The sequence below is a fragment of the Sinohyriopsis cumingii genome, chromosome 14 (genome assembly GCF_028554795.1).
Source record: "Sinohyriopsis cumingii isolate HCF-2022 chromosome 14, ASM2855479v2, whole genome shotgun sequence".
NCBI classification, from domain to species: domain Eukaryota; kingdom Metazoa; phylum Mollusca; class Bivalvia; order Unionida; family Unionidae; genus Sinohyriopsis; species Sinohyriopsis cumingii.
In genome coordinates this window covers 32,698,378-32,710,925 of record NC_142974.1, presented here as the reverse complement: position 1 = coordinate 32,710,925, position 12,548 = coordinate 32,698,378, and the positions used below count along the sequence as shown (strand labels likewise).

General features: G+C 34.8%; 1 protein-coding gene across 5 annotated transcripts in view; it reads right to left on the bottom strand.

Annotated features, from left to right (window-relative positions):
• The window catches only part of LOC149783531 (extracellular sulfatase Sulf-1-like), a 212,231-nt gene that overhangs the window by 15,022 nt on the left and 184,661 nt on the right, over window positions 1–12,548 (bottom strand). For 4 of the 5 annotated variants that reach the window (XM_089931784.1, XM_089931783.1, XM_089931782.1 and 1 more), the window contains 3 exons: window positions 11,081–11,223; window positions 10,386–10,500; window positions 5,930–5,959 (listed from right to left, as the gene is read on the bottom strand). In XM_089931784.1, the coding sequence (XP_089787910.1) occupies window positions 5,930–5,959; window positions 10,386–10,500; window positions 11,081–11,223 (288 nt within the window). The remainder of the gene's footprint in view (window positions 1–5,929; window positions 5,960–10,385; window positions 10,501–11,080; window positions 11,224–12,548) is intronic. The other variant, XM_089931786.1, reaches the window with a different exon arrangement.

Sequence of the window (12,548 nt, the reverse complement as noted above, 5' to 3'; positions counted from 1 at the left end):
GTGGCCAGGCGATTCCTAACTAAATAATGTTTTCTCCCTGCCTTAAGTGGATAATGGGTTGTATCTACAGCAAGGACCACTCAGTCTTTTGCTTCACGAGGAAGGTTTTGTTTAGATAAAGGAATATAATGTCAATCGATGTGCAAAAATTTCTTATCTCACATGTACTCACTGCTCTCTAGTCATATTGCCAGTAACTCAAAGGTGTTCCTGTCAAATTTGAAAGCCAGGCAGTTTTTGTCATTAGGGTAGATGGTCAGAGTGATTCATTTGCTGGATGGTGGTAAAAATAGTTGTGTTATTGCAGCAGAAATGGAAGTCACCTTTTGTGCCAGGGTGACAAGTATATTTACTTATCTTCATTTATCTGCCTTTGAATTAATGCTATTTCTGAAGAAAAAAGTTTGTCTTTGAGAGGAGACGAGTTATATCCCGTTTCTTTAGGGTCATTTGTCATTCTCTATTCAAAACATATCTGTAAACACAGGCAAAGTTTCAACTCATGGGTCACAAAGAATAGCCATGTGTGGTTTCCTTTGATTTCCTGTTCATCATACGATTCTCACATAAGCTGTCATGAAAAGTGGGGAAAAATAAGATTACTGTTTATTTTAAGTCAATGATTTCATTTATACAATTGATTTGTGTGCAGGATACAGTAAGCTTGTGTGGAGCTTAAATTTTGGATGAGAACGCATATGCATAATTTTTTATTTTGTTGTACAATGCACATAAAACAGTCTTGATAATGTAATAATAATGATAATAATAATACTAGTGCCTGCTAGTGACAGGTCAGACTTATAATATATATATATATATATATATATATATATATATATATATATATATATATATATATATATATATATAGGTATGCATGTATGTATAGTGTTGATTATGAAAGTCTAAAGTTCAATCCCCTGGCCACTCTTATTAGATCAATTCTTATTTCAATATTTAGTTAGACCTTTACTCATTCTGTCAAAAGAATGAATGAAAAGGTGAATTAGTTAAAGTTATTAATCTATGTTAACATCTCACCTTAATGTCAATTTCAATCACTTCACTTAAATTCATGTTAAAGAAACCAAACACTAAATACTGCAAATACTTCCTTGTAAGTCAAGTCCAAATGCAAGCAATGAAGACCCTGATCTGCCATCAAATAATGCACTGGCAGATTGGGGTCTATGATGTTTGCTCTACTGATCAGTCCTTATAAACTGCATACACTCAGCTCCAATGGCACATTATGCAGCAGCAGGTTTGGGGTCTGTGCAGTTTGAACTTGGATCTGACTTGCAACTGATTACATATGGTAGTTTAGAATGCCTGGCACACTTAACTATTTAATGTTCATTGAAAACGAATATTGCATAGCATTTTAGAGCTGTAAAGCCAAATTATGGTGGATTTTATGGACATATCATATATACTTGCTTACAAGTCATTTTCAACTGTAAAATGCAAAGACACATTTCTGCTAGCTCATAATGAGATGACATGTCAGGGTGTATGTTGTTTGCAGTTGGACTTGACTTAAAAGCAAGCCGACTCAGTAACGGCTGGGAATTGCTTCTAGTGCTGCTCTTGATGAAATTTTAGCGAGTTCCTTGTGGTTTTTTTTGTTGCTAATATAAAACTGACAGGAAGAGTCTTTCTCGTGGCTTATACACTAGTAATTAAAATACATGCCTGCTCTGCCTAAATTTACAAATTATTACATTAGCACCTGTCTTGAAAGACCACCCTTTATGCCAACTAATTATGGTCTCTCAAAGCAGTTGGTCTCTCATAACAGGTCACAATGTTTTATAATCAATAAATTTGTGCATTAAGAATGTGATCTCTCAAGACAGGTGGTCTCACATAGCAGTGGTCTTTCAAGAGAGGTTTCACTGTAACTGTGGTATGGCCCTTAATAAGAATATCTAAATTAAGCATCCAAGTCATTTTGAAATAAAGTGAAAAGAACCATGCTGCAAAGAAGCACTCATGCATTTACATATACTAAAAAAAATGCATCCTGAACTTGGGATGATCAAATAGCAGTCTTCTGAAGAATCTGTCAAATGATGAAACATGGAAAACAATGAAACAGCTTCAATATAATGGACAAAACTAGTTTAAATATTTGCTTACAAGTCATGGGTGTCATATATACTCACTTATAACTCATCAAACTCCAATCAACAAAGATCCGTATCTGCTGTAGCATAATGCACCTGCAGAGCAGGGTCTATGTTGTTTGTTCTACTGATTACACCTAATAAACTGCACAGACCCAGATCTGCCTGTGCATCATGCAATGACAGATCTGTGTATGAGCAGTTTGCTGCTGGACTCATAAGAAGGTATATATGGTAATTGCAAATAAAACTGACCTTGCTCTGCCATCACAAATGCACTGATTACTCGCAACAAACTGCACAGACCCAGATCTGCCAGCACATTATGCAATGGCACATCTGGGTCTTTGCCGTTTGTAGTTGGGGTCAACATGAAGGATAGTATATATATGGTAATTCTGTGCAATTTAATAAACCTGCATTATTGTACAGCTAACCCCACAATTTACATGACAGTTGCGATATTTTTGCTGGGCTCAATTTCTGTGGTTTTGTAAAAAGGGCATTTTCGTGGGTACTTAAATTCGTGGTTTTGTCTGTCAAAGTCTGCATATTAGTAGGTATTTAATTTCATGGTTTAACCTCTACAAATACCCACACAAAAAAGAATACAAAGAACCAAACTATGCCGAAGCAAACTGTGATCGCTTTAATATTTAAAGCAATACTACCACCTGTATAAGCACAAATCAAAGACCTGGCAAGTTCAATACTCACACACTGTGTTTTCCACCAAGTGAATAACATCAGTCGAAGCCGATGCAGCGAACAACACTAAAACAATACTTCCATCTCTATGAGCACAAAAAAACCCACCTGTCAAGATTAATCACTTTCACCATGTTTTCGTTTGAGCGCTCAAAATCCAAAGGAAGATGACGCAGCAAACAACACTAGGCCAATCAGTTAATAAAAAAGAATTAAAGTCACACTTCCATGAGTGGTATGCTAAACAGGTCATGGACAACATTGCGGAAAAAGATGTTAATGGTGATGATCAGTGCACAGTATTAGTAAACCTTGCAACCTCATTCAAGCCAATTCATGCTGAATGAATCATTGCGCTCACGCGACAATCGGCCCTAATTATCATTGGTTTTAAGAAAGCTGGACCTGTTTAATTCAGTAACTTTGGGATTATTTACCTGAGAAGCATTTATGAGTACCATGAGACTTGATTGACACAATGTTGATACAGTGGCTTTGTCAAAAGAAATCAGTGAAGTGAGCGCTTTAATACTCTGCTGTAATTAGTGTATATACATAGTGTTTCGTTGGTAATAGTGTCTCAAGAAGCAGATAGTATTTTACAGGATTGTTGTTCTTTTCTATTAAAAATGCATGGATAAAATGAAATGTGCTTTCAGAAGGATTTAAATGTTTCAACAACAGTTGTACTCAAATGAGGAATTGATTTTAATAAGTATTAAATTTAATTTTCATATACTGTTACTTTGTATTATTTTTTTCTTTTATTTACAGTATTACTATTGTTTGAATACCTTATGATTTTTCTCTCTATCCTTACTTACCTCACATATCGATTTAAGGCTGTTAGTGTAAAATTACAGTTATCGGATACCTTATCAAACGTGTGCATTGAAACAATATAAAATGATATACATATCTTATTTCAAAAGGTTAAATAAAAATAAAACAACTACATGTAAAAGCTAATATTTAAATACCACATTACAGTATTGACCTTGATTTATCAAGTATTAGTAGCTGTGTTAATCTCTAGGAATGAAACATTGCCAGAAAATGGGGGGGGGGGGCATCAGCCTATGTGGCTCATTTTTCGTTGGGGATTTAAATTCATGGTTCAGGGCAACAACGAAAACCTCGAAAATTGGACCCCCACGAAAATTGATGATACTACACTAAGTTGAAATCACATAACTTGAAAGTTTTGGTTTCAATGCCTTTAATTTTCATTGAAAACTAAGTAACTCTATTAACTTTAATACCATTCATTTTAGCCATTAAGGAATCCAAATGTTTTTGTTTTAGACAAACAATATTATTTTTTAGTCCTCAGTATAAATGAAATTTAAAAAACTTCAAATGAAATTGCATTAACTTGAAATTGCACATGTCAGTGGATACCTGTAGTTGACTATGAACAGTGTTACAAAGTCTATATTCAAGTGTACCATACTGCCACAAGAAAAAGTACTGTCTTCCATATTTAATCTAATTTTTTAAGTACCATTCCAATGCATGCTGGTGCACATTTCCATTTGAATTAGTTAAAATTTTCTTTAAAATAGGCACTTCCAATATTTAAAGTTTACTAGCCTGATCACCTCCCATAAGAAACACGAACAAAAAGATCTTTTCCAAATCCATGCTTAATGATCCATCAAATAAAACCAAGATAATCCTTGGCCCAAGTTATTCAACAAATAGTGGAATGGGTATTATTTTCATGGTATAGTGACAGAAAACTTAGATGGCATTATTTTGAGTCCAATGAAGCTAATGGATAACACAGTCCACAAAAATCAAGGTCAGTAACATATATTTCATGCTATTAAGAAGTAAGTTATGTACATGTAATCATATGGTGATCATTTTTAGTGCCTCAAAATGGCAATAATTTACGTCTGAAAGCTGACACCTCTCAAGACATCTTCAAAACTTAAATGTAATAAAATGTACTTAATTAAGGTGCTCCTTAATTTGAAATTAAATTGAAAAGGGCCGTAAATTTCAACAAAAATGGTATTTATTTGTTGGGCATGGCAGAAAGTATTCAAGAAAATGCGGATAAATTACCATGTACCGGTATTCATTTTTCACCAGGTCTTTTTTGTGGATTAATTTTTTCATAGCTACAAAATTTAAAGACCCAAGAAGAAGACTATAAAAAAATGGACATCATTTATACTCATGTGCAAGTCAGATCCAATTGCAAACAACACAGATCTTAATCTGCCATCATATAATGCACCAACACAACAGGGTCTATGTTGATTGTTCCAATGATTACTCCTAAAAAAACTGCACGGACCCAGATCTGCTAACCATTATATGACAGATCTGGGTCTGTGCAGCTTGAAGCTGGATCTGACTTACGTATGTGTCAATATAATACCCATGAGAAGAAATGAAACAACAGCATCATGCACATTCATCCATCTCATGAAATAGTTTGGAAATGCTAAGCCCACAGCAAAATATTATGAAATACAGAGTAAAGGAAATAATATGAGCCAAACAATAATGTTAAACAAAAGAAATTTTTTAAACCCAAAACAAACAGCTAGTAGAAACAAACATTTCAGAAAGTATGAAGCTTTTCGATGAAGGAAAGCTCAAGAACATGGATTCAAGCTGATTGAAGGATACTTATCACTATCTTCAAAATCATACAGTACTTATTAAAGAACAAGCAAATACTATTTTCCAACAAATGAGTTAAAATTAAGCTCACTTTACCATTTTGAACGAGTGTTTAAGCTTTTGCAGCATGCACAAACTTGCTCTTGTAGACATTAAGCTAGAGTTTCAGCAGCAACAATTACATACAACTTTAGGTAATATTCAAAGGCTCTGCAGCAAACAGTAAAAATGGCATTACTTTTAGTCTCATTGACGGCACATCTTACAAAATGCAAAGCTGCAAGATTACATGACCAGATGTAAGATAAGCTGCTTTGTAAATCTAATGTTTAGCTGTATTCATTGTGTTACATAATTATGATCCTTGCAGTGCACCATACATTTGTAAAGCAGGAAAATGAAATACCACTGCAATAAGTAGGCAGTATGGTACAGATGGTATATCATACCTTGACGATACCAGTGCCATTTAGAAGCTCCTGTGAGGAACAGATACATGTATATAGCAAAACTATTTACTATGACACCAAGAAAAAGCAAAATTTTTAGTAATTTATGTTTTCTATAATAATTACATAATCATATTACAAAAAGGATAACCACTGCCACCTCTGAATTCAGCCCTCCTGGAAAGATGGGAAAATGTCTTTCCATCTATATCAGTGGTTCCCAATTTTTTCTTTCTGCAACTCTAAATTTGCCACCCAAAGGACCTCCCCCAACCCTCTTGTTACTTTTCAGCATTAAAAAACAAAATAAAATTTTGTTTTGATGAACCTTCGCAACCTTAATGAAGACCACAAGTGACACTGATATGACTCATGACCTGAGTATGGGAACTGCTGGTGTATGTCTTATATGGAAGAATGGGAACTGCTGGTGTATGTCTTATATGGAAGAAGAGAAGTAACTTTTAGAGTTTAACTCCCCTTTTTAACGACTGGGCCGCTACTGTTGTACCTCATTTAAACAGTTTTTTCACTTGAGCAAAATCTTACAGGATGCTCACATTACAGGGAATGGAGGGAGGGATTATCGGTAATGTGATCTGGTAGTATTGGAGAAAAAATAATTTACCAATAAAATCTGCTATCTCTGTGAAATACATTAACTGATCACATCACAGAGGAAGAGGAGGAAATGCTAAGCATGATTGCTCTACTAAAATGATGAACTTCTGGCAATGCTAGTTAAGCACAACAACAGATAATTTATTCATATTTGTGTGAGGGAGATCCCTGTTGGATTCCGCACTTGATTATTGTCTCACCATCAAAAGGTTCAAAGCCTAAACAAGCAAATTCATATCTGGGTCTAAGGTTGTACTTTTATAAATGGGGAGTGGTCACTGTCTGTACATCTACCACTGACTCAAGAAATAAAGTTCTCTCCAAAGTGAGGTCATGTCACATAAATGGAAGGTACATAAGGTAGATTGGGAATACTAATCTGTTGACTCCACCATGTCCTGAATTGAGACACTGATCTTCAAGGCCAGGTTGATGTAAGCTGCTCAAATTTCATGACATGAAATCTTCACTGTCCTGAAGCATTGCTTCTCTTGAAAGACTGATTAATGAGAGGGAATGAACATTTAGTTAGCTAGTGACAGCAAACTGTTCTTAGGAAGGAAGCAGGTTGTGTCATTAGAATGAGTGAACTGTCCGAGTGGAACTGAATAAATAGTCTGTATCCATCTATGTCACATGTAGCTCATTCACTCTGCATACTGAATTTAACCTTACCATAAATTGCCAATCCTGTATGATGGCTGCTTTAGTGGGGGATGGGGAGACTGTTGCTCAAATTTTTGAGAATGACGTGTGTTAATGTGGTCTGGATGTGTCGGAATTGGACTGCTAGTTGGAGATTACCTTGTTGTGACTAAAATAATCTCTTTCATGAAGTCTGATCATGGAACAGTCTCCCTTGATTGTGATAGGAGCTAACTTCTAGTCTTCAAAGAGAAAGAGAAGGAGGTGTTTGCTACTGGCAAATGGATGCTAAGAATGGTGTGATATCACTTACAGCGTACAAGTTCCCCTCATATGTCCCTAACATGGAAAATCTTCAGCTGTTGCGATCCTTTCCATGACTGAAGCTCTGAACTCCTTTTTGATCAAGAAATCCTTGAAAAAGCCAAAATGAAGGACAAGTTGATTTGGACATGGATGGATTAGTGGTGATCACTATGATTCGTCTGGTTACATCTGTTTCTAATTAAGCAAATTTTTGATTCAGCATATCTCATTTTAGTGGATCAATTAGTGATAATTCAGTCTGTGCCCTTCATTTCTTAATAATCTTCAGAATCAAAACTGATCAAGGGCAGGTGCATGCCCACATTACCTCCCAGATGATTTAAAGAGAATGTATGGCCCATGCCATTGGGGTCGGAGAAATATGAAATAAAAATGTCGAGCATTGGCTGGCCCCAAAGGGAACAGACTTGATGGCAGGTTTCGGGATGGAAAACAGTCAACCAAGACAATGAGCCAGCCAGTAATGTGTTGGACTTGAATGTTACCTGATACTGGGAGTGCTAGTGAAGGTATTCCCCTACTATTAGGCAAACGTTGGGTGATTGTCCCCCACCCCCCATGTATTAGTATGTCACCACAACCAAACAGACTGACATTATTAGGACCATGTTTCCATGGATGTAGTCCACCCAAGTGTGCCAGACATTGACAATGGTTTTCATTTCCAAGAGGTTGATATCAACAGCATTCTCTTGAAGTATCCACATGCCAATGGTCATCGCAAGTCTAGTAGTAAATTGAAGTATCCACATGCCAATGGCCATCGCAAGTCTAGAAGTAAATTGAAGTATCCACATGCCAATGGGCATCACAAGTCTAGTAATAAATTGAAGTATCCACATGCCAATGGCCATCGCAAGTCTAGTAATAAATTGAAGTATCCACATGCCAATGGCCATCGCAAGTCTAGTAGTTAATTGATCGCAATAGGTCCATCCCTACATTGAGTAGGAAGAGGAGCCGTAAGCAACTTCCATTCCTAAACAATGTCTTCTCAGACAATGCGTTTGTAAGAAAGACACCGGGTTAATACATGTTAAGAGTTCCATATTAAGAAAGACACCAGGTTAATACATGTTAAGAGTTCCATATTAAGAAAGACACCGGGTTAATACATGTTAAGAGTTCCATATTAAGAAAGACACCGGGTTAATACATGTTAAGAGTTCCATATTAAGAAAGACACCGGGTTAATACGTTAAGAGTTCCATATTAAGAAAGACACTGGGTTAATACACGTTAAGAGTTCCATATCAAGAGCGACAGAATGTTGAGAAGGGACACGATCTGGTGCTGTTTCTGCACCTGCATTGGGCTGGAGAGGGCATCTCAACATCCTCAATGAGACTAAGCAACAATTTCAACATGAGGTGTATTTTAGAAGTCTTGCTACGATGTATTGGAATGTGCCCTATAGCTGCATTTTCAAACACTGGACCAACTATTTTCATACCTAAGTATGAGCAGCTGTATGCATCTCATGTCCTTAATTTAAGAACAATTATATCTGTAGACATGTCTTGTGCCCATCCTCCATGACCTTAAATCATTTACACTTCTTGCATTTGGTTGTCTTCTCTATAACGAAGATGAAGAACAAACTAGTGTATACAATAAATATATATAAATTGAAACATAAAATGTAAACCACCTTATCAAAACAACTTAGAAGTATAAAAGTTTATAAGTACATTGCTTGAAAATTACTCCAGCAAAACTAAATCTTACCGACTGAAATCATATGTAACAACAAGGAGTGGTATAATAAATGCAAAACCATGAAAATAAATTCATTGGAATGATCCCCATAAAACATTTTGACTTACTATACCCCAGAAACCGAAAGATAGATGATATGAAAAATAAATACAATATTAAATGGATTCTAATGAGAAATGTTTTTCATCTTTACATCATTAAAGTGAAAGTAAAACCTGGTTTAAAATGGGTATAGCTGTAGTCGCCTAGCCATTGATCTATCTTTACAGGAGGGCTGGATTTGGAGGTAGCAAAGGAAGTTACGCTAGTGTAATTTGATCAGTTAAGGTATCTGACAGAAAAAAACATTATTTTAATATAAAATTTGTTCATTTATTCTGCATTATGAGGTATTATTCTCTACCTGGATGCATGGTCAAATGAAAGGCATATATACTAAAAAAGCTGAGAAGTAATAACCCTAAATGACTTTGTCCCGTGACACACGTACAAAACTTACAGATCAATCGGTCAAACATATTTAATGTACAGGCAATGATTAATATACACCATAGATACATTTCTGAGGTTATGGCTTGAATTGAAAATTAATGTAAATTGAAAGTAATTTTGCCATATATTATTTGTAAATTTGGGAACAAATTACACCGTGTTTTCATCCATAAAACATGCATGGGACACATAAATCACAGGACATGGCACCAACAATGGCACGAAATGAGCATAGTGGTGCACAATGAATATTATTTTTTAGTTATAAATGGCGTTAAAATGAAAGCACATAACTGAATTAGTGTCCAGCGACTGTCCCCTGTACTAAACATTCATCCAATGATTTCAAAGTTGCTAAATGATTTAAAAGCGAAATCAATACCTCACATTCAATCCATGTAGTCTATCATTTACTTAAATTTGTGTACCCCCTTTTACCGTAACATTTGTTTACCATTTTTCACTTGACATCCGTAGGCGAATGGCGTACAATGTTCTTAAACATTGTGCATCATCACTTCTTAAACTCTGGGCACCATTCCAAGTATGACCCTTTTATACCAAACTAACTTTCACATTTGTACACTTGTCCTATTCAAACATTTGATAACATTTTTAATTAACATTTGTATACACTTCTATGTACACTCACTTATACCACTCCTAAATGTGCATTCTTTAGCACCCTGGCATGCCCTGAGTTTGGCTAACTGGTCGTGTAGCTGCTGAATTGTTGCGTAGCTCAAGTCATGCACCGCATTCCGCAGCTGAAGAAAAAATGTTGCAATTCTTAAATGATTGTTTATAAGATATAAAATTTATGACACAATTTGAATAATATTAGCATATCATATACGATGAGTTTTGAAAATGTCATGTCCAATTCCAAGTACAGATTTGCAATTAAATTTATTACACATTAGTGACAAACAGGTTACTTGAGGGAATTCTCAAGTGTTCAAGAATAACCAATATATTCTGCAGTTTTCTGTTTAAAACAATCATTTATTTGGTGATGCTTAAATAATAAATATGTGATGCATCAAGTAAAATATTTAAGATGCTAAGCTTGTGTTACTAATGCAACATTCAATAGTCTACTGTAGTTATTCTAAAATATGCCCCTTCTATCAACACCCCCTTCACAAAAATTTAGAAATTCCTACACTGATGCGCACATTAATATCAATGTCTGTTTAAAGGTTTAGCAAAGTTTTTAAAATGACAGCAACATAATATGCAAATTTTGTGCAATGCCATCTACAAGCAAAAAGTATGAATTTTTAACAGTTAATCTGAAAAACAGCATAAGAAGATACAAGTTTTACGGAAGAAAGACAAGTGTACCTGATATGGATCTTTCTTCAAGTCATAGTAGCTGATGAAATTACTGATGAATTCACAGAACAGGAAATCATGTGTTTCATTTATTGTTCTCATGCACCAGTATGTATTGTTGTTGGAGTTAGTACATATACAGATAGGACCATCTACAATGAAGAGAATGAAAAGTCAAAAATATTTCAAATTTGTGTTGAATCAGACATTGATTATACCTTCAAAAAATGCATTGACGCACATATTGATTTTACCTTGAACAGTCAATCATATTTCAAATTTGTATTGACCCAAATATTGATTTTACCTTGAACAGTCAATCATATTTCAAATATGTATTGACCCAGATATTGATTTGACCTTGAACAGTCAATCATATTTCAAATTTGTATTGACCCAGATATTGATTTTACCTTGAACAGTCCACCATATTTCAAATTTGTATTGACCCAGACATTGATTTTACCTTGAACAGTCCATCATATTTCAAATTTGTATTGACCCAGATATTGATTTGACCTTGAACAGTCAATCATATTTCAAATTTGTATTGACCCAGATATTGATTTTACCTTTAACAGTCAATCATATTTCAAATTTGTATTGACCCAGATATTGATTTTACCCTGAAAAGGAGATTCTAAGTAAAAATCTTGCTGGTCTTCATACAAAAAGGTTACCAGTTGTGATTTACTTCATATAAATTGTATATTTTCTCTTTAAAATGGGTAAAAATCATCATTACTATGAAGCACAAAGCTATTAAAAATATATTTTATTTGATGCCTACAATTATTGCCTTTTTTCTGCTGCATAACAGGAATAACAGGACTCTCTCATTATAACACCATCCATCATAGAATATATCACCTTATAGTGAAACTGCTGCATTACACATATAATTTTGCCTCTAACATAACAGAAATAACAGGACTCTCTCATTATAATGCCATCCATCGTACGGTATATTGCCTTATAGTGAAACTGCTGCATTACACATGTAATTTGGCCTCTAACATAACAGGACTCTCTCATTATAATGCCATCCATCATAGAGTATATCACCTTCTAGTGAAACTGCTGCATTACACATATAATTTTGCCTCTAACATAACAAGAATAACAGGACTCTCTCATTATAACGCCATCCATCATAAAGTATATCCCCTTGTAGTGAAACTGCTGCATTACACATGTAATTTGGGCTCTAACATAACTGAATAAGACTCATGACCGACACTGGCTTGCTAATGGAACCAGGTTATAATGAAGAGTGACATTTTGAAGGCGTGCCATGTAAGATTCCTTTGTTAGTGTTATTATTAATATTATCATCAAAATTATTAATGGACAATCCCAACCAAATAGATCCAAATCTGATGCAAGATCAACTAATAAATATGTATAGGTTCCACTCATAATAAGAATCATTGACTCTTGACAAGATTAGCTTATTTACTTTATATTTTGATTAAGA